At 50.1% G+C, this 21,535-nt stretch overlaps 4 protein-coding genes and 1 non-coding gene across 6 annotated transcripts; 3 read left to right on the forward strand and 2 right to left on the reverse strand.

The window, feature by feature from the left end:
- Nucleotides 1-7,177: 7,177 nt before the first annotated feature.
- trnar-ucu (transfer RNA arginine (anticodon UCU)) lies at nucleotides 7,178-7,269 on the reverse strand. Its single transcript is given in 2 exon segments — nucleotides 7,178-7,213; nucleotides 7,233-7,269. It is a non-coding gene; the product is annotated as a tRNA-Arg (tRNA).
- Nucleotides 7,270-7,744: 475 nt separating this feature from the next.
- Nucleotides 7,745-9,805, reverse strand: ddt (D-dopachrome tautomerase). The gene is made up of 3 exons (XM_068751312.1): nucleotides 9,546-9,805; nucleotides 8,242-8,417; nucleotides 7,745-7,935 (listed from the first exon to the last, which is right to left on the reverse strand). The coding sequence occupies exons 1-3, from the start codon at nucleotides 9,651-9,653 to the stop codon at nucleotides 7,863-7,865; spliced, it is 357 nt and encodes a 118-aa protein (XP_068607413.1). The 5' UTR covers nucleotides 9,654-9,805; the 3' UTR covers nucleotides 7,745-7,862.
- A 2,801-nt stretch (nucleotides 9,806-12,606) lies between these two features.
- On the forward strand, nucleotides 12,607-15,101 carry si:ch211-286b5.5 (uncharacterized protein LOC100003596 homolog). 2 transcript variants are annotated; one of them, XM_068750696.1, is made up of 3 exons: nucleotides 12,607-12,783; nucleotides 13,041-13,167; nucleotides 14,485-15,101. In XM_068750696.1, the coding sequence occupies exons 1-2, from the start codon at nucleotides 12,694-12,696 to the stop codon at nucleotides 13,164-13,166; spliced, it is 216 nt and encodes a 71-aa protein (XP_068606797.1). In that variant the 5' UTR covers nucleotides 12,607-12,693; the 3' UTR covers nucleotide 13,167; nucleotides 14,485-15,101. The 2 variants fall into 2 exon arrangements, with proteins under 2 accessions (XP_068606797.1, XP_068606798.1); XM_068750697.1 differs by having other exon boundaries at nucleotides 14,488-15,101.
- On the forward strand, nucleotides 14,692-18,203 carry si:ch211-286b5.4 (afadin- and alpha-actinin-binding protein). The gene is made up of 11 exons (XM_068750930.1): nucleotides 14,692-14,741; nucleotides 16,134-16,265; nucleotides 16,315-16,402; nucleotides 16,470-16,593; nucleotides 16,675-16,753; nucleotides 16,833-16,962; nucleotides 17,310-17,466; nucleotides 17,544-17,647; nucleotides 17,721-17,882; nucleotides 18,044-18,099; nucleotides 18,167-18,203. Exons 1-11 carry the CDS (start codon nucleotides 14,692-14,694, stop codon nucleotides 18,201-18,203), a joined length of 1,119 nt encoding a protein of 372 aa, XP_068607031.1.
- A 938-nt stretch (nucleotides 18,204-19,141) lies between these two features.
- nanos3 (nanos homolog 3) lies at nucleotides 19,142-19,714 on the forward strand. Its single transcript, XM_068750931.1, has one exon. The coding sequence runs from the start codon at nucleotides 19,142-19,144 to the stop codon at nucleotides 19,712-19,714; it is 573 nt and encodes a 190-aa protein (XP_068607032.1).
- Nucleotides 19,715-21,535: the final 1,821 nt, after the last annotated feature.

The raw sequence follows: 21,535 nt of genomic DNA on the forward strand, positions 1-21,535 counted from the left end.
ATCTCCTCTTCATTGTCCTCCCTCTTTCGCTTCTTTACATACGTAGGACTTTGGGCCCATAATCTGGGGCAGAGAGGTCTACTGCAGATGAAAAAGTGAAAAAGATTATTGATTGTTCTTGGTATCTTTATACGGCAAACATGAAAATTAAAAGTCAATCGTGTTGATGATCTTAGCAGAAGGTGATCTTACCAAGGCACGAGAGATGCGAGTGTTTTCTTTTGAGGTGTCTCCTCCTCTTCATTGTCCTCCCTCTTTCGCTTCTTTACATGCGTAGGACTTTGGGCCCATAATCTGGGGCAGAGAGGTCTACTGCAGATGAAAAAGTGAAAAAGGTTATTGATTGTTCTTGGTATCTTTATACGGCAAACATGAAAATTAAAAGTTAATCGTGTTGATGATCTTAACAGAAGGTGATCTTACCAGGGCACGAGAGATGCGAGTGTTTTCTTTTGAGGCATCTCCTCTTCATTGTCCTCCCTCTTTCGCTTCTTTACATGCGTAGGACTTGGGTCCCATAATCTGGGGCAGAGAGGTCTACTGCAGATGAAAAAGTGAAAAAGGTTATCGATTGTTCTTGGTATCTTTATATGGCATACATGAAAATTAAAAATCAATCGTGTTGATGATCTTAACAGAAGGTGATCTTACCAGGGCACGAGAGATCCGAGTGTTTTCTTCAGAGGCGTCTCCTCCTCTTCATTGTCCTCCCTCTTTCGCTTCTTTTCGTTCGAAGTTGGACTTGGGTCCCATAATCTGGGGCGGAGAGGTCTACTGCAGATGAAAAAGTGAAAAAGATTATTGATTGTTCTTGGTATCTTTATACGGCATACATGAAAATTAAAAGTCAATCGAGTTGATGATCTTAGCAGAAGGTGATCTTACCAGGGCACGAGAGATGCGAGTGTTTTCTTCAGAGGCGTCTCCTCCTCTTCATTGTCCTCCCTCTTTCGCTTCTTTACATGCGTAGGACTTGGGGCCCATAATCTGGGGCAGAGAGGTCTACTGCAGATGAAAAAGTGAAAAAGATTATTGATTGTTCTTGGTATCTTTATACGGCATACATGAAAATTAAAAGTCAATCGAGTTGATGATCTTAGCAGAAGGTGATCTTACCAGGGCACGAAAGATGCGAGTGTTTTCTTTTGAGGCTTCTCCTCCTCTTCATTGTCCTCCCTCTTTCGCTTCTTTACATGCGTAGGACTTGGGGTCCATAATCTGGGGCAGAGAGGTCTACTGCAGATGAAAAAGTGAAAAAGGTTATCGATTGTTCTTGGTATCTTTATACGGCAAACATGAAAATTAAAAGTCAATCGTGTTGATGATCTTAGCAGAAGGTGATCTTACCAGGGCACGAGAGATGCGAGTGTTTTCTTTTGAGGCTTCTCCTCCTCTTCATTGTCCTCCCTCTTTCGCTTCTTTACATGCGTAGGACTTGGGGTCCATAATCTGGGGCAGAGAGGTCTACTGCAGATGAAAAAGTGAAAAAGGTTATCGATTGTTCTTGGTATCTTTATACGGCAAACATGAAAATTAAAAGTCAATCGAGTTGATGATCTTAGCAGAAGGTGATCTTACCAGGGCACGAGAGATGCGAGTGTTTTCTTCAGAGGCGTCTCCTCTTCATTGTCCTCCCTCTTTCGCTTCTTTTCGTTCGAAGTTGGACTTCGGTCCCATAATTTGGGGGAGAGAGGTCCGCTGCAGATATTAAGTGCAAAAGGTTATCAATTGAGGTTACATGGAAAGCTGTACTGGAGATCTACAACTCATGATGGCGCTGACATTAATGGAGAACACCATCATGAAAGCAATAAAACAAAATTGGTGCATCATCTTACCGTGAGCTGGGGAGGGACAAGTTTAATTCATGTTCTCCTTGAACGAATGGATCATGCAGGAGCTGATCAGGTGTTGGGCGCTTCGCGGGGTCCAGATGCAGCATTATTTTGACCAAATCCTCGAAACGCCGCACATTGTTTGCCCCTGCAAGTGGAGGTAGATGCCTGGACGGAATCTGCATTAGAAAACGACCGTAAACGTCAGGGGCCTCCCTCTTCAGTTGTTGGAGAGTTAGGGCTCTCTTACATGCATCACAAACAAGTTGACCTTTGATTTGCTTTCACATGAACAGTTGACAAAAAGGAACCTACTTGCAGGAGATCATCCAGGGATGTCGCAGTCGCTGACCTGGGTGTCTTGGCTTTAGGTTTCTGAATAGACAGCATTGTTAGTGAAATTCACAGTACAGTCGGACAAGCAGGCAGACATCAATGTTGCAGCAGCGAAATAGACAGTAGTGGCGTTACCATCAGTTCCCAGGCCCCGGTGGTGGCGTTTCTCCTGAAGAAAACACTTGTTTTCACGCCAGCATTGAGCACGTGGTCCGGCGGCTGACCCAGTCGTTCCACAATGTGCTTCATCTTAAAAAGAAAGCAACACAATTTGGACTGGGTGTCATGGCTGTCGCACAAAAACAATGCAGACGGCTCAAACTTATAAAAATATAAAGGATGTTTTACCAAATCTTTCTGATTGGTACATGGATACAATCTTTGTCCAATGTACAACTCGACAGCTGTGCAGCCCAGAGACCAGATGTCAATGGCCTCTGTGAAGTGAGTGCGCAGCATGACTTCCGGAGCCCTGAAAGGAAAAACAAGTTCTTTAAAAAAATCCTAGTTCTTCCATTTCCCCAGCTTGCAGGAGAACTTTCAGATGCGTCCAATTTCTCACCTGTAGCACAGGGTCTGAATATGTGTGGGCCGCGTGGTGGCAGACGAGTCACAGGCCAAGCCAAAATCAATTACTTTGATTTTATACGGCTTCTGTGTGTGATTAACGACCATCAAATTTTTTGATTTCAGGTCCCCATGGATGATCCCCAAAGAGCTCAAATGAGCGAGTGCATTGGCGATCTGGAAAGTTATTAAACATATAACTTTACACAAGTCCACTGGTACAAAAAAAAACTCTTCTAAACTCTTTCTGTGCAAAAACAATACCTGCTGGATGATGGGTCGAATTTCAGAGATGTGGAGCGGAAAGAAACTTCTCTCTTCCATCACCTGGTGCAGGCTTTTGTCCAGCTTCTCAAACTCCAGGCAGTAGTGCCCCTTACTGATAAATGAGCCGTACCATTTAACAATATTGCACTTTTCTGGGTCCAGAGATTTCAATTTCTGCAGGACCTGGGGATAGATAATCATGCATTACTGCAACTGGACTCATGCAGGTTAGACTGCAACCGTCCGTTGATGAGCCCCACTTTCATCACCTACCTCTTCCTCCTTTAACTCATCACGCAGGTACTCTTTTAGGGGAGTCATTTTAATTGCAACCGCCTTACTGTCGCTCCCCCTGGTGCACTGCGCGACTGTTCCATATCCACCCTTTCCCAGGAACGCTTTCAACTGGTAGGTGTTGGATTTTGAGTTCAGCACCTGTCCTATCTTTACAGATTGGGGCCGGGTGTCGAAGGCGCCCAACATGGCAAGATTAGGAGCCTGTGGAGTGGATATAGTCAATTCCAGCACAGCAATAGCATGATAATTATATGACTGTCTACTATTTGTTTCCGTTTAGACACATGTAGTTAAGTCATTTGTGTGGTCCTTTGTCTGCCTCTGCAGGCAGCCATTGCCACTAACTCCGGGTACCCCCCATGACCACACGGCCTCAGAGCGGGGTTGGCATTTCATTCTATATTTTACCATATAAAGTACGGTTTTTACCATTGAAACAAATGCCTATTTTCCATACAATTAACAGAAAAATGTTAATTGTTTGGGCCGGCATACATGTAATGTCTCCATTAATTTCATGCATACAGGCTCTCTGTGTGTGTCTCTCTCTGTCTGTAATAATATTGAGTAAGAAATAATGTAAAAAGTAACTCAAATCGATTGGTGTGCGGAGCTAACAATATTTATTTTGCCACAGTTTGCAAAGGCCATTTTAAAACAGTATGTTGTGCATTGATCTATGAAAGTGAATACAAATTATGAACAAACTAGAAAAGCACTCGGAGGAATTGAGGAACAAATTCTGAAGCTCCATTGACTGCAATGCTACCGAAATTTTCAAAGTGAGCCAGTATCCAGGATCTCTTCGGGATCATCACCAAAATGTACTAATATTTTCCTGGTAACATTCCCAACATTTGCTGAAAACTTTGTCAAGATCCGTCCAGCCGGCGTTTGTCCAGCCGGACGGATGGACAAACGCCGGTGAATACATCCCCCCCCCCCTCCCCACCGCCTCAGTGGAGGAAAGAAAACAAAAAACTGCCTTAAAATGACATTAAAACTGACATGTACAGTAAGTAAAAGCCAAAAACATTTAAATGTAAATAGGAAGTGAAGAAAACTCACAAAGGTATTGTTGTTTTCCGTCGTCAGATCGTTTTGGGAAGTCATTTGTTCAGAGGTTTTACTGACAAAGTTTTTACTCGATGAGACTGTGTTAGCTGAAGTAATCTGCTGTCTGCTGAGTCTGTTGTCTGCTGAATGTCCGGCACTATATATACTGGGTAAGTTGAAAGACATCAAAGCATTAAAGCAGTGTTTATGATGGGTTGCCATGGAAACCGCTTTGAAGTTGAGATTTTCTTCAGCTGTACTTTAAAATACTTTTCTCAACATGACTTTAAAAAAAATACAATTTTACAAGACAATTGACATTTACTGTCTCTTATAAAGTCATAAAATCAAGAAAATATTTAGCAGAATAGGGAGAATAAAAAATAAAATAAAAATATTTCTTCTTTGGGGCGTTTTGTGAACAAAACTCATACAGAAGCAGGAAACAAAATAAGGCAGGACTTATAATGTCTTTCATATTTGGGCACAGACAATTCTGCGAGCTGTTGTCCACACGTTGTCTTAGCTAAACTGGGAACTGACAGGGACACTTTGATTGCGTGATGCGTTTAGGTAAGAATTGCAGTGCATCTTGGGAGTCTGTGTTTCATTAATCACCTGACTTCATTGGGACCCATGTTGGTACCCAACCACGCGCCATCCACGCTTTCATTTAAATGGGACGCGGCCTGATGAGCAGTGAGAAGCGCTGTTGCCTCTCAGCAACAAGGTCACGGGTTTGAATCCGTATAAATTAAGGTTATTGCCATCAAATCCGGGTTCGAATCCGACCTGTGACGTTAGGCGGATTGTTGCACTAAATCCCCCGTAGAGTGTGTGTGTGTGTGTGTGTGTGTGTGGCTGATTGTCCATCTCCGATGAACTGGCGGCTTGTCCGGGGTGTACCCCGCCTCTCGCCCATTGACTGCTGAGATAGGCAAAGCGGTTGGAATGGATGGATGGACATTTAAATGAGCCCTGCAGCTGACGTTCATCTCTCTCCACGGTCAGAAGATATAAAAAAAACTGTGAACCAGACAGGAGTGTTTCTTTATGGACAGATGCCAAAAATAAAAACCTGAACTGTACATCTCAACTGGTTGAGTCTGATATTTTTAACTCATAAAATACTTAAATATGCTGTACTTTCAGTCGGCAGACATTTTGGCTCTTCATAGCACCAGTTTATTATGTCGTATTGCGACGTACGGCAGAAAAGGAACAAGAGAACTGTGGAGTGCATGCGCGTCCGTCACGCAAACAGGATGAGCAGGACGTCTCTAGGTGGCGCACACCTTCATATCTAGTCCCGAGCGACTCCCCTGCTCCAGTGCGCCTGAGGACTCCGGCATCACTCCTTCAGCACACAGATGTTTGTTAAGATGAGTGAATGAGGATGATTCAGCAAGGTCCGGATCCCAACCTTCATTGGATCAGTCACTTTTGGACTGCGGAATAGTTCTGTACAAGCCGGTCGCTGTTGTGTTAAATCTGACCTCATTTACAGAGACCGGCTCACCGAACCCCGGGTAAGAACCACTGCCTTAAACCATAAGACAGAATGGGAAGCTAGTATAAACAGACTGCGGTGAAAGGAATGTACCTTGTTTTGTTTTGCATGTGTTCTTATGGATAATCAATACATTTTGCAGAGACACAAAACAGTAATTTGAATGTTGTGTTTAAATTATTTTATTTTCACCAGGGGTGAGGTTTAGAAACAGAACAGCCAGAAGACCTCGTGTGGCTTTGTGGATTTATTTGTTTTTTTTTTAAAAAAAACAGTTTCACAAATGTTACCGAATGATTCAACACCATGACATAAAAGTTTAGGAGAACAAGATATGTGTTTTTTATCGGCTGGTTATAATAATGAAATAACACAAGTAGAAGAAGTTGGCGCTGCATTATATTTATAGTTAGGTAGGTAATATCAGCTAAGAGGTCTCAATATGTAATATATTATTAGCCTAAGTTATTGTTTCGCATCATGACGCTTCTTTATTCAAATATCACGTGCAGCGTGCTAGCAGGAAGTCTCCGTGAAGGGTAAAATCCATGTTCTTGCATTCTCGCTGTTTGAATGGAGAAGAACTCGCAAGATGAACTCTGATACTGGAAACAAAATGTCAGACTCGCTTCAAATTCAGGCCAATCAACAGGCTGCTTTACTTGTGTTGACGGAAGAGCTTCTTCCATTGTCCAATCACAGTCAAGTCACGTGACGAGGGTCGCCCTATCACAGGACTGTTGCATTCAGGTGCAATTAAATAATGGGGACACTCAACTCTGAGCTCTGGGTTGACGTGAGTCGATAAGAATGACTTATTCTTTAAAGTTTAAACTAGCGAGACGATGAAAGCAAGATGCTGAAACAACGAATGATGATGATGAATATTTTATTAGATAGTATGTTGGAGCAGTACAAGTACAGCCAAACAGTAGCATGTATTACAGTACAAGTACAGTCAAACAGTAGTATGTACTACAGTACAAGTACAGTCAAACAGTAGCATGTATTACAGTACAAGTACAGTCAAACAGTAGTATGTACTACAGTACAAGTACAGTCAAACAGTAGTATGTACTACAGTACAATTCAGTCCAACAGTTGAAAGTCCTTCGTACATAATTCATCGATGTAACGTTACGGACAATTTGGAGGAATCACTTCGCCTAAATACTAAATGACGTGTTTTGGGAGGTGGAAGGAAACGAGAAAACACGGATAACCGCGCGAACGCGGTGGGAACACGCAAACTCCACACGGTTTCACGAACCGGCGCTTTCTAACAAAAATACGTAAGGTTTTCAAAAGACGACTCCGGTGGGACTCGAACCCACAACCTTTGAATCACTCCGCAGATGATTGCCTAGAAGTCCAATGCGCTATCCATTGCGCCACGGAGCCACCTGTTGATCCGATAGCGTACAGTAGATATGATTGTTCACATCATCTTCCACGGGAGCTGTTCGACCGGAGAACCTCCACGGTGAGCCGCCGTGCGTCCTCCTCAGTCCCGGTGGGCCGCCGTGCGCCCTCCCGGTGGGCCAGCTCCTCCTTCTCTCCATCGCAGCTGCTTGTTATATATTCTTTAATTTAACGGTGGTTTATGAGGAGTTTAGAACTTTTTGTAACTTTTGACAAACTAAACCGAACTCTCCTTATAAAATGCATCATCTTCTTCTTCATCATCTTCTTCTCCTTCTGGCTCCTTCTCCTTCTCGATGTTCTTCATCGAGCTGGAGACGGGTGCTGTGTGTGCGTGTGTGCGTGCGTGTGTCTGTTCACTCTTTTCAAACCTTTTGATAAAATAAATTTGCTGCCAGATATTTTCTGAACAGGAATGAGAGCACTACTTCATTCAAACACATCCACACAGGAGGAATGTCGTGTCTCCTCTTTATTAGCCTCAGGAGACAGAAACGGTTTCCCAGCTTCACCAAACCGCTTGGATCTTGTCTTCTGGTTCCTCTCGGAGACGTTTGAAGGCAGAACGTCCTTCACAAGAAGCTCAGGACGGTTCCCTGCTTCCCGACCTGGTGCGGCTGCACCGAAAGGAACCGAATGGCAATCCTGAGGACGAGAGCAGAGCTGTCGATCAGGTGAGACAGGTTCCGTCTCTGGGTTCAGGACCGCCGCTGAAGCGTGTCCTAACTAGCAAACACAATACACACACAACGACGCAGCATGTGGATCAGAACCCTGAGCCGACAGGTGTGTGGGGTTCTCCTGCTCGTCACTGGACGGGCCGACACTCCATCAGAACCACCGCGGAGGCAGGGTCGGCCTTACGAGGGGACGCGCTCCCCACTGACAGGAAGTAGTTTCAACCGGATCACCTTTAAACCCGCTAGCAAGCAGAGATCAGCTGGAGCTCACCTGTCTTTGCTCAGACCCAGTTCTTTGGTCAGGAAGTCAAAGATCTTGGCGCTGTGCTGCTTGTTCTGGTCGGCGCTGTCAGTTACACCGATAGCGCCGACACTCACAATCACACACGGCGAGCAGGAGCCGCCCGTCAGCATCTGCAGCCCGGTATTCACCACCAGGTGCATCCTCTGAAAGACCAGCACAGAACTCAGATCAGAACCAATGCGTCCCGGAGACCCGGAGACCCGGAGACGGAGGCTGGACCTTTCAGCGCTTTGGTATCAGAGCATTAATGGATCCACCCTGGAACCGGCGCCGCACCGGTACTGCTAGGTAGGGTTAGCAACTAGAACTATGACCCAGCATCCCGGGAGACACACCTGAGGCAGGTGTGTCTATAGACTGAGAGGAAACACACGCAGCTGATGTTAGTCCATCCATCCATCCATCCATTGTCTTCCGCTTATCCGGGGCCGGGTCGCGGGGCCAGCAGCCTAAGCAGGGAAACCCAGACTTCCCTCTCCCCGGCCACTTCCTCTAGCTCTTCCGGGGGGATCCCGAGGCGTTCCCAGGCCAGCCGAGAGACATAGTCTCTACAGCGTGTCCTGGGTCTTCCCCGTGGTCTCCTCCCGGTGGGACGTGCCCTGAACACCTCACCAGGGAGGCGTTCAGGAGGCATCCTGAATAGATGCCCGAGCCTCCTCATCTGGCTCCTCTCAACGCGGAGGAGCAGCGGCTCTACTCCGAGCTCCTCCCGGATGACTGAGCTTCTCACCCTATCTCTAAGGGAGAGCCCAGCCACCCTACGGAGGAAGCTCATTTCAGCCGCTTGTACCTGCGACCTTGTTCTTTCGGTCACTATCCAAAGCTCGTGACCATAGGTGAGGGTAGGAGAACGAAGATCGACCAGTAAATCGAGAGCTTTGCCTTTCGGCTCAGCGCTCTCTTCACCATGATGGATCTGTGCAGAGTCCGCATCACTGCAGACGCTGCACCGATCCGTCTGTCGATCTCTCGCTCCATTCTTCCCTCACTCGCGAACAAGACCCCGACTAACTGATGTTAGTCTAGTTTTACTATTTGAGCTGGCTCCAGTCTGGTGGTTCCTGTCTGAGCAGCTCAGGATGGGACAGACAGCTGTCACATGGGACAGACAGCTGTCAGCTGTTCTCCGGGGCTCCTGCCTCAGCTGGAACACTGGATCATTCCCAACAGAGGGACATCAGCTGACCCAGCTGGACTCTGACCCTGCAGAGGGACATCAGCTGACCCAGCTGGACTCTGACCCGCATGGACGCGCTTTTGGAGGAGCCTACCTGCTCAGGTTTCCCCAGCGCCGCGGCGACGCACGCGCTCAGCGCCTTCATGAAGTCCTCCGACACCGCGCTGGACGGTAAATTAGTCTGGATCTCCACGAAAGGCATTTTACCGTCAAACGTGTCCGAGCGGAACTCCAGCCAGGATAGGGCCGCTATTCGTGTCACGTGGGTCTCGCTGTCTCCGCCTCTCGGGGCGGAACCACGCCCCTTTGTAACTATTTGATAATTCCGTCTGATCCTCTCCTTGGGAGGTCGTGGGCTGGTTGAGGCTATACCAGGTTAGCTTAGGTCAGTGCTTCTCAATTATTTTCTGTCGCGCCCCCCCTAGGAAGAAAAAAACATTTCACGCCCCCCCCGAAAAAAAAAAAACACTATTGTATCCTTATTAACATACAAAGAAATATAAAAAAGAAAGAAATATATGTCAACTTACAACAAATAATAACTTTATTACCATTTTTTTAGTCTGCAACAGAAAATGAGGAAGTCGAGTCTTTCTTCTTCCCCCACTGTATATTGTTTACAACCGCTCTTCTTCTGCTAATCCTCCCTGCGCGACTCTGACAATCAGGGCGCCACTGCCAACTACTGGAGTGGATGTGCAATTACACTTTACTCTCGTAAGGCAAAAAAAACATTTTCTCCGCGGACACAGGCGCCCCCCCTGACATCGCACCGCGCCCCACCATTTGAGAACCACTGGCTTAGGTTAACCGAAACTATTACTAGTTTATCTCAGCGGCCAATCTGACTCCAGGGATATTTGCCTCCAGAAAATGGTTAACTGCGTTTGTGTCGGGACTTTGCTTATTTGTTGACTACATAAATAACCCCTTGATAATGAAACCTTGACCTGCAGTTAAAGCAGCTTGGTGTCAGAGGAACGCCAATGGGAGCAAGATGTGTTCAGCCACATTGAACAAAATACCATCAAATACCACTGCAGCGCAAGTTAGGGGTCATCAGAACCCTGACCCACCGGGCCCAGAACGGTGGGTCATGACTGCAGGGATCATTAGCATTCACAAAGGAAATGCTCATTCTGATCTCAAACATCATTTGTAAAAGTAAACTTGGGACTTAAAGGGTTCCATGATGTAACTAAAAAATGTAATTGTATTACCTTTTGTGGTGTGGTTTAGTCGGTTCATGAAAAACATAATTATATTTGAGGAATTACACAAGTACACATTGTTATGTGTGAAGAGAATGTGAGATGTAATATCTGACGGAACAGGTCCAAGAGTAAACACTGCTAATTTATTGGAACTAGTCAAGCAGCTAAACAATCCTTCGGTCTGAATAAAAGAACGTTAAAAACAGTGAAGACCACGAAGACAGAATGAACCTTTTCCAGCGACTATCGAGTATAAAAGCTGGTAACTTGTGAACGTCATAGTTTAGACTGCTTTGTTGTAGAAAGTAATGAGATCGAGGGTGTCTGCGCTGCATTAATATACATTATGTTTCACTGGTACTTGACATTGTTTTATTTGATATAGTTTTTATTTATGTGGTTATTTTATATCTGTATTTTTATTACTTTTATTTCATATGTGTATATATTTTGGGGGCTTGGAATCTCTGTCCAGGGACAACAGATGTAAAATAGCCTTTTGGCTAATTCTGGCACATTTACAGAAATGCTTATTAATGTGCGCTGTCCCTGTTAAATAAAGAATCATTCATTAAGTCACTACATGAAGTTAGACAAGGGCTGGCTCGGTGGCGCAGTGGTAAGCACTGTTGCCTCACAGCGAGATGGTCGCAGGTTCGTCCCCGGCTTGTGGCCATTCTGTGAGGAGTTTGCATGTTCTCCCCGTGTCCGCGTGGGTTCTCACCGGGTTCTCCGGCTTCCTCCCACCTCCAAAGACATCCAGCCTAGGCTGATTGGTTACACTAAATTGCCCGTAGGTGTGAGTGTGTGTGTGGCTGGTTGTCTGTCTCTGTGTTGCCCTGCGATGAACTGGCGGCTTGTCCAGGGTGTCCCCTGCCTCTCGCCCATTGGCTGCTGGGATTGGCTCCAGCTTGGCCCGCGACCCGATAGCGGAATAAGCGGTGAGAAAATGAAATGAAATGAAATGAAATTAGACAATTAAGATCTTAAAAAGCGTTACGAAGCATTGAATGGAGTTCAGGCGGACATTAGGTATAAAGTTAGAGAAATGTTGGCATTGCTTTCATTTTTGCTGGGGGGGGGGGGTACACCTGGCATCAAAAATGCAAAAGTAAATTTTTTGTGGTAATGTTCTGGCGAAAATTCGCAAAAATGTTTTATTTTGTGCTAAAAATGTCGGCAGACGGGTTACCATGGTAGCGAGCATGTGTGCGTGCATGTGTGCGTGCTCGCTATGAACATACTTTTGCTTCCGGGTTTAGAGTGTTTCTGGCAGAGCGGCTTGAGACAGAAATGAGGGACGCTGTCCTGCAGCATCTGTTTGAGACAGAAATGAGGGACGCTGTCCTGCAGCATCTGTTTGAGACAGAAATGAGGGACGCTGTCCTGCAGCATCTGTTTGAGACAGAAATGAGGGACGCTGTCCTGCAGCATCTGTTTGCTATTTTGACCAAAGGCTGGCTCAGATATTTCATATAAGTGCCTGAGAACTGCGATAACTTGTGGAGGAAGGGTGTAATATGTCTCCTTTAAGCACTAACAAGTATAGAAAATGAGCAAAACCAAACATTTAGATGAGTTCAAATGGATAAAAATACTGCACAAATTATTTTGACCCTCCGGTTGAAGGTCACGTCATCTTTTCTTGCCCTCCTTTCAATGGAAAGAGATGTAATCCTACTATGGAGAAGGATTGAGCAGCGTTACTCTGCCTCTGATTGGTTGAGTTAGGGTAAGACTGCCAGGACAAGCCAATCGTTAGCCCGCAAGTTCAACCCAATCAACCAACCAGAAGCACAGTGGGGTCGCCTTCGCCGTAGTAGGAATCCAAATTCGGCCTCGGTAAACTCATACTGGTGAGTTTGCACAAGCCGAGGGCGTGGCTTGGTCGTTTGACTGACATGTGTGTCGCCCAATAGAGCCCGCCCCTGGGGTGAAGGGGCGGGTCGGAGAGTGACCAACATTCGCCAGTCGGGCTGCGGCCTCAGAGGAGCTGCGGCTGACCCGTTCTCCTGACGTCCCGTCGCCATGTCCAACAACAACGCGAGCAGCAACGTCATCATCGCGCAGCGGGCCGTGAAGCAGCTCCGGTTCGAGGCCGGTATCCGGAGGGTCAAGGTACGAGCCGCCGCCGCGCAAACACGGAAGACTGTCGTGGAGACGACGCGCAAACTTTCACGCAGTGAACGACAACCGAACGAGTTCGCTCCGCGGCCGACGCGCGTTTCTGCTTCCGTTACCGATTAACGGCGACGCGTTTGTAAAGTTCGTTCCACTTAAGCTCCGTGAAGTGAACTAGAAAGGACCGGACAGCAACAGGGCCGCGTGACACGCTGTTTGTGTTTACGAGTGACGTCATCGTTTCCGGTCCACAGGTGTCCCAGGCCGCTGCCGATCTCCGGAACTTCTGCCTGCAGAACGCCTCCAAGGACCCGCTGCTGGTCGGGGTCCCGTCCAGCGACAACCCCTTCAGGCCCCCGAAGTCCTGCTCCCTGTTCTGAGGTGGGCCTGCCTGTTCCTCACATGGGGGGGACAGCCTCTAACGCACTGTGAAAGTGGCCTTCTCCATAGTAGGCACATGATCTCGCCGTAGTAGAATAACAGGCGTTATCAATAACCGTTCAGGGCCCTGATGCTGAATGGAACGCAGCCAGCAGTAATTAAACACACCTGTGTTTCTCCCGACTCTGACTGGAACGCGGCCGCAGTAATTAAACACACCTGTGTTTCTCCCGACTCTGACTGGAACGCGGCCGCAGTAATTAAACACACCCGTGTTTCTCCCGACTCCGAATGGAATGCGGCCGCAGTAATTAAACACACCTGTGTTTCTCCCAACTCTGAATGGAATGCGGCCGCAGTAATTAAACACACCTGTGTTTCTCCCGACTCTGAATGGAATGCAGCCGCAGTAATTAAACACACCTGTGTTTCTCCCGACTCTGAATGGAACGCGGCCGCAGTAATTAAACACACCTGTGTTTCTCCCGACTCTGACTGGAACGCGGCCGCAGTAATTAAACACACCCGTGTTTCTCCCGTCTGACTGGGATGCGGCCGCAGTAATTAAACACACCTGTGTTTCTCCCGACTCTGACTGGAACGCGGCCGCAGTAATTAAACACACCCGTGTTTCTCCCGACTCTGAATGGAATGCGGCCGCAGTAATTAAACACACCTGTGTTTCTCCCGACTCTGACTGGAACGCGGCCGCAGTAATTAAACACACCTGTGTTTCTCCCGACTCTGACTGGAACGCGGCCGCAGTAATTAAACACACCTGTGTTTCTCCCGACTCTGACTGGAACGCGGCCGCAGTAATTAAACACACCTGTGTTTCTCCCGACTCTGACTGGGATGCGGCCGCAGTAATTAAACGCACCTGTGTTTCTCCTGACTCTGACTGGAACGCGGCCGCAGTAATTAAACACACCCGTGTTTCTCCCGACTCTGAATGGAATGCGGCCGCAGTAATTAAACACACCTGTGTTTCTCCCGACTCTGACTGGAACGCGGCCGCAGTAATTAAACACACCTGTGTTTCTCCCGACTCTGACTGGAACGCGGCCGCAGTAATTAAACACACCTGTGTTTCTCCCGACTCTGACTGGAACGCGGCCGCAGTAATTAAACACACCTGTGTTTCTCCCGACTCTGACTGGGATGCGGCCGCAGTAATTAAACGCACCTGTGTTTCTCCCGACTCTGACTGGAACGCGGCCGCAGTAATTAAACACACCTGTGTTTCTCCTGTTACCTGTTAACGTGATCTGTCTGTTTATTGGTTTGAGTGTTTCTCGCGTGTTCTTCTGCCGCCAGCAGAGAGAAAGGCGGGCCCTGTCCATGAAGGCGTCTCGGCGTCTGCCCCCTGCCGTGGACCGAGCCAGCTGCCCCCCCCCCGGACGGTGTAACGGGTCCGATGGGTTTGGGGGAGGGGACTCTCTTATCATGGCTCCATCTGTTACGTTCAGGCCGAACCAACCTGCACACGAAGCCGCTCTCGGTTTACTCTAAATTCACTGACCAATGGCGTCGCTCCGGCGGGGGGACTTCAGCCGCTATTGGTTGCTGCACAGGTCCTGTTTGGTGTGAATCAAACACCGTTTTTTTGTGATGTGTCTTAAAGTGTTTGTGATAATGGTGAAGGAGGTCCAACATGGTGCAGACTTTAACCCTTTCAGTCCACAGGATGTGACATCACATCTTCTGTATATACGCAACGGCCCGATCAGGCTGCTTCTGTTCACCTTTCTTCCTGTCTTGTAATCAAACGGTCAGTGCTTTGGATGTTCAGTCTGAATGGGTATCGCTTCACGCACACACGCGTTCATCAATGACTTGGATTAATCTTTCTCCTCCCTGGGATCAATCAAACTGCTCTCAGCCTGTATCTTTATTAAATGTGAGCACGTTTTCTGAAATAAATTCCCTTTTTCACACAATCTGCTGTTTGAGATGTCGATGTTCACCTCTGTGTCCATTATTAATGAAGTTTGTCAGGGGTGGGGGGGGGGGGGGTTACACCTGGCAGTACGGTAATCATGAAAGGTTGTTACCCTCGCCGAAGAGGAGGCGAGGGTATTGCAATTGGGTGCGTTTGTTTGTCTGTCTGTCTGTTTGTTTGTTTCTGTCTGTCCGAGCGCATAACTCAAAAACTAGTAACCCAATTGACTTGAAAGTTTTACACAAGCAAGGTTCTGTCCTTGGCTCGGTCCTCCCCGAGAATGGCGCTGATCCGGATCTGGATCCAGATTCTAGAATTATTTTTACATCTGGAATTGTGCCTGTGCTGTAAACTGCCACTTTAAGAGGGAGGGACACGAATGGCATGATGGGAAAAAGAGTCCAGAAGGAGTCTTGTAGTACGTTCCGGAGCAGCAAGCTAGAGCAGGTTTGGCCCCTCTGATCTGGAAGCCCTGTTTACTGACCCACAAGATCCAATAGTCTATTGGAGGCGGGGTCTGCAGTCTCTGATTGTCTTTCCAGTTTTACATTGATCTGGATGTTTGTCTGCTGCTGAACCGCCTACCTGCAGACAGGCTCACCTGGATGAGTTCACATCATACCAGACTGGATACGGTCCTGGAAGCATCCTAATTTGGGATGGAAATAGTCCATGCTGTTTTTGAAGAACACTAAAATCGGTACTCAGATCTACTCGATTGATGATCACGTGCCCCTCCCGTCAGACACATCCGTTAATTATATCGAGGCGGCAGGTCGTTTATCAAGCATGTATAAAAACTACAGTCAAAGTGGACCGTGTGCAGCTTGGATCAAGCCCGGCCTGCTGGTTCTGGTCCGGGCCGTTAATTAGAAGAAGTGGCTCCACCTGGACATAAAAGCGGAAGCCGCCCAGCTCAGGTGAGCACACCTGATGAAAACAGTCAGCTCGCTGATGCTTGTCGTTAGAAGTGACTCCGCCCCTCTGCGGCTAACGCCACTAAGGTGTGCGTTTGTGCTTCCAGATGGCTTCCAGGTTCGGTCGGAGGGGGGCAGGACGCCTGGAGCGCCCGGGTAGCAGAGGTTTGTCTCCGGGAGAGCCGCTTCCCGACCCCCCGGGTGAGCCCCCTGACAGAGACCCAGAGGACCCTCTCAGGGTGAGTAACATGAATAGAATGAAAGAGGCTGGTCGCTGTGATCCTGGGGGGGCGCCTGTACCCTGCAGGAACAGCTGAAGCAGATGGGTGAACACGTGGCGAGGCTTCAGGACGCGCTGAGATCCGAACGGACCAAAGTGAGTCTCTGGGTCCCAAAACGTTCATCCCGCTGCACCTCCTAAATCACCAGCTCCCCCTTTCCAGTGTTCACACCTGCAGCTGAGGAGCAACCACCAGGAGGCAGAGTTGAGGAGGCTGGAGCAGCTCGTTGGCAGGCTGAAGGAGCGTCTGATGCTGCTGACGGACCGGCAGAGAGAGAGGGCCCCAGGTGAGGGCCCCAGGTGAGACTCGGGTCAGAGCTCGCAGCAGGAACTGCTCCGGGTTCATCGTCTGGCGTTTCCCCGTCCAGCCATAGAGGTGCTGAACGTTGCCCCCGGAGGTCAGGGCAGAAGACAGCAGCCGACCAGACCCATCAGGTCCACCTCAAAGTAGGCCGGGTGTTTACCGAGCTGACCGTTCACCCCCCCCCCCCCCCGCTTCCTAATCCTCACTCCCTCCACCCTGCAGACAGGAAGAGGCTGCCTTGCGTCTGATGCTGGAGCGCAGGGAGGCGGAGCTAAGGGAGGCGATGAAGCTTCGCCACAGCCTGACCACTTTGCTCCATGCACTCAGAGTCGACATGGAGCACGTGAGGAGGGTGAGGGCCTTGCTTCTTCAGACCGGGTTTGAGTTACCGTTGGTTACGGCGCTAGGCCTGAGACGAGCGCCTGCTATCTCCTGTGGATTCCTCTTCCTCAGCTGGGCCAGCCGGTTCTGGAGCCCGATCAGAGGCAGCCATTCGTCTAGGTTTTCACACTTGTTGTCCTCTTCCTGAAACGAGGTTCACGAAGCCGCGCCTCTGAAGTGGCGTCAGACCTTCTTTAGTTTAGACCAGTGAGAATCAAAAGTGTCACAGACTTCATGTCGCTCCAGCTGACGGCGATTAAAGGTAATTCTTCAGAATGAGCGTTGGATCCAGAGTAACGGCCGGTCTCACCTCTGAAGACGCTGGTGGGGGACGGGGACGGGGACGAGGCCGGCGCTGAAGGCGACGTGCTGGAACAAGCTGAGGCGGCGCTGGGTGATCACGTGACGGGAGGAGTGGTTCAGAGCTGGAGGCGGGTCCAGAACCGGCTGGATGAGGTCCTGTCTGAGGACCCAGGTGGGGTACTGTTCCACGCTGTCCCTGCTAGCTTGGTCTCCAGCTGTGGGTCACCAGACCGAGCCTCTGACCCACAGGTCACGCCGGCGCCGGTACCGACCATGATGAGCTCGTGGCCCGACTGGAGACGGACCTGAAGGAGAGTCAGCAGCTGGTCCGGTTGCAGCAGCAGCTGCTGCAGGTACGACGCTGACCGCGCAGACGCTCGCGTTCCCACCGGTGTCGGGACTCCCGTCCTCGGCGTGTCTCTGCAGGACAGCGTCGCCTCGCCTGTCCCGTCTGAACTGGATGACTCCTACTTTTTGGACGAGTGGGAGCGTCTTCGGGGCCGCTGGGCGCAGCTCGACCACCAGAGGAGGACCTTCGAAAGGGAGAGAGAGTCGTTTACCGACGCTGCCATCCGTCTCAGCCGTGAGGTGGGACGACCTGCCGGCCCCCGAACGGCTGGCGCTCACACACACACTGTTCTGGTGTGTGTGTGTGTGTGTGTGTGTGTGTGTGTGTGTGTGTGTGTGTCGCCAGGCACCGGCCTCCGGTTGGCTCGGTTCAGCGCTAATGATCGCTCGTGTGTCCGCAGCGCTGCGAGTTTGAGCGCCAGAAGGCCTCCCTCCTGAAGGAGCAGTACCTGAGGGGGTCTCCGGCTGAAGGAGAGCCCAGCAGCCGGAGGGGGGGCCCGGCTCTCTGTGAGTATGACCTCCAGGTGGAGCAGCGTTCAAGGACTCTGCTACAAGCTCTGAACATGTGGCCGCAGGTTCATCCAGTTCTGGGCCCGGTGCCCCCACCACCCCGTCTTCGCTTCCTGGAACCCCTCAGGGAACCGTTCAGACCCCCAGCACACCTGAGCTGTACTCCGCCCTCAACCTCAGCAGGTCCGACGGGTCGCGCGCCCCCCCCCCCCCCCTCACGCATGGCTCCGTGGAGCCCGGATTGATTTAGACGATGTGTAGTTTGTCCACTCTGGCCTGTCCGTTGCTCTACCTGCTGCTTTATTGGTGCCGTCTTCGTCCCTCTGCTGCATCAGAACCAGTGAGGGTGACCGGTCGGAGGCGTGGGACGGCCCGTCGGAGGCGTGGGACGGCCCAGACGGAGCGATGCGCCCGCCTCAGACGCCGACCTTCAGCGGCCATTATGAGGACAGGTGGTGATTGGACAGGGCACCCTCCTAAACTTTATCAATAAAGTGAATACATTTTATTCCTCCGTGCTTTGTTCCTCCTTTTAGCTCTTCAGAAAGCATGAAAGGTGATTTTTACCGTCTGAGTTCAAAGCCCGAGTCCAGATGAGCAGAGTAATAAGCTGTTAATAACACTATTGATCATGTTATTGCTGGACATCAGAACTCTCCTTACACTAAAGGCTTCTGCCTGTTAGTCTGGCGACCCCCCCGGCGCCGGTGTGACGTCACTCCGCCCTGATTGGAGAGCTGGTGTGCGTTGATTGGAGAGGTCAGGTGCGTTGATTGGAGGGGTCAGGTGTTTCGCGCGTGCTGTGCATGCGCCTACGTGATTGGCTCCTGGCCGCCCGCTCCCGTCTCTCATCGCGCGTACTCAATTGCCAATCAGCCGTCGGTGCGCGCGCCGCGCGGTGTTTCTGTTCTCGTCTCTCTGTGCGCCGCAGACCGAACTTTTTTCCGTTAACGGGACCGGCATGGTTCGGGACTCTGATCGGCCGCTTCATGGAGTCGTATTACAGAAGTTTCCAGCCCTGGAGAGACTACATCGGCCTGTCGGACACCATCCAGGAGATCCTCCGCACGAACAGCGCCCCCGGGCCCCCGCCGCTCACCCCCAAAGCTCCGTGTTCTGGTTCCGATCAGAGGGAGTGTGAACGGGAAGCGGTGCCCGTGCACAGTGACGCGGTGCGCTCCAGTGGCTGTGCGCCAGGTTACCCTGCGGCTGCGTGGGCGCGTCCGCGTCCACCTGAGGGCTCGAAGCTGGGTCGAGGCCGGGCGACCGCCCCAGGACCGAAGGGGCATCAGAAGATGGCCCGTTTTAAAGCCCCGGGCACGCTGTGCGCGCCCCCGCCGCCCGAACCCGTGTGCTGCAGTTTCTGCAAACACAACGGTGAGTCCGAGTTGGTCTACGGGTCCCACTGGCTGAAGACCCCGACCGGGGACGTCCTGTGTCCCTTCCTGCGGAAGTACGTGTGTCCCATCTGCGGGGCCACGGGTCCCAAAGCCCACACCAAACGGTTCTGTCCCAAAGTGGACTGCGCGTACAGCTCCGTGTACACGCAGTCCAGCCGCTGAGCGCGCAGAACCCGACCAGAACTCCTGATCATATAATAGTGTGACGTGTTTGTTTTCCACGCGTGTTTTGTGTTTCTTTGACCTTTTGTTTTCCACGCGTGTTTTGTTTGTGTGTTTCTTTGACCTTTTCTTTCCACGCGTGTTCTGTTTGCGTGTTTCTCTGCATGCTTTGGGTTTGCTGTGTTTCTCTTCTGGCCGCCGGACCGCGTCCCTTTGGGTTTGTGGACTCATTTAAATAACGACTTCCAGTTCTGTTTGGAAGAGAAGCTGTTTTAAACCGTGCCCAGTTCAGATGTCCCGTCCATTGGACGGTCATTTTAGCGCAGCGCGTCGACGTCACGTGACCGTGGCAGCATTTTAACACCGAGAGGCATGATTTTTATTTCCATAATATGCATGTGGCTTTTCAGCTGTAATGAAAATGTGTGCCGTCCCTAAATATTCATATTCCTGTGTGACATTAATAAGACCTTGTGTGTAAAGGACGTGTGCGTGTGTGTGTGTGTGTTCTCTGACTCACTGCCCACACTCTGCAAACACAACGGCTTTATTTCAGAACATGAACCTCATCACTGATACGGAGCGAACACGACTCCAGTGGAACGTTTAAGCTCCGCCTTCATTCCTCCACCTCAAACCATCGGACGGGACTCAGATGAGCCCGGAGGGAGCGCCGCTCACGGAGGTTCTCCTCCGGCGGTGCAGGTTCTCCAGGTCTCGGCGTGCCGCCATCACCTTCCGGCTGGAACGCAACCAGGAAAAACGGAACGTCAAAGATTCGAGTTCAGGATAATCAGAAGAGATGAAGAGACGAAGCGACGCCGCCGTGGCTGTGGCCACGCCCCTCCTGACGCCCCCAGGAAGTCAACGCGGAGCTGCAGGTTGCTCCCGTCAGAGGGACCCACAGAAGACATGGCCAATAACACTCCAGCCAATCAGGGCGCAGAGCAAGGTGAGAGGATGAAAGTGACCAATCACATCACAGGTCATAAAAGTTTAACTTGAAGCTGAGAAACACAGGAAGGAGAAAGAGTTTGGACATGTCCAGAGGAGAGACGGGGACTATATCGGTAGAAGGATGCTGAGGATGGAACTGCCAGGGAACAGGACTAGAAGACGACCCAGGAGAAGAGACATGGACGTAGTGAGGGGGGACAGAGTGGCCGGTGTTGGGGAGGACGATGCAAAGGACAGGACTAGAGGACGACCCAGAAGAAGAGACATGGACGTAGTGAGGGGGGACATGAGAGTGGCTGGTGCTGGGGAGGACGATGCAAAGGACAGGACTAGAGGACGACCCAGAAGAAGAGACATGGACGTAGTGAGGGAGGACGATCCAGGAGAAGAGACATGGACGTAGTGAGGGAGGACGATGCAAAGGACAGGGTGAAGTGGAGAAGGTTGGGTTGCTGTGGCAACCCCCCCCCAGGGGACAAGACAAACGTGTACAGTCATAGAGGAGGGGGTGATGGACTGACTTTAATGAGGACAGTTCTCCGATGAGGCCACAGATCAGGTCGGTAGCATCTTCACAGGCTGGCAGAGCGAGGACTTCCTCCCCTTCCTCCTCTTCCTCGCTGGTTACACAGAAAGAGAACACAAAGCAGATATGATCCTCTGCCCTCTGCTGGCCGCATTAATGATTTCATGAAGATAAATACATCTGATCATTCAAATCAATAAAGTCCATGATCCTCTCGTTGCTAGTGAGGGGGGAGCAGGGGACGAACACGAGGGAGTAAACAGCCATCTGATTGGTCTGTGCAGCTTCTCAGTCATCCGGGTCGGGGTGAATCACCAGGAGCCCCCCCCCCCCCAGGG

The sequence above is a fragment of the Brachionichthys hirsutus genome, chromosome 17 (genome assembly GCF_040956055.1).
Source record: "Brachionichthys hirsutus isolate HB-005 chromosome 17, CSIRO-AGI_Bhir_v1, whole genome shotgun sequence".
Lineage (NCBI taxonomy): Eukaryota > Metazoa > Chordata > Actinopteri > Lophiiformes > Brachionichthyidae > Brachionichthys > Brachionichthys hirsutus.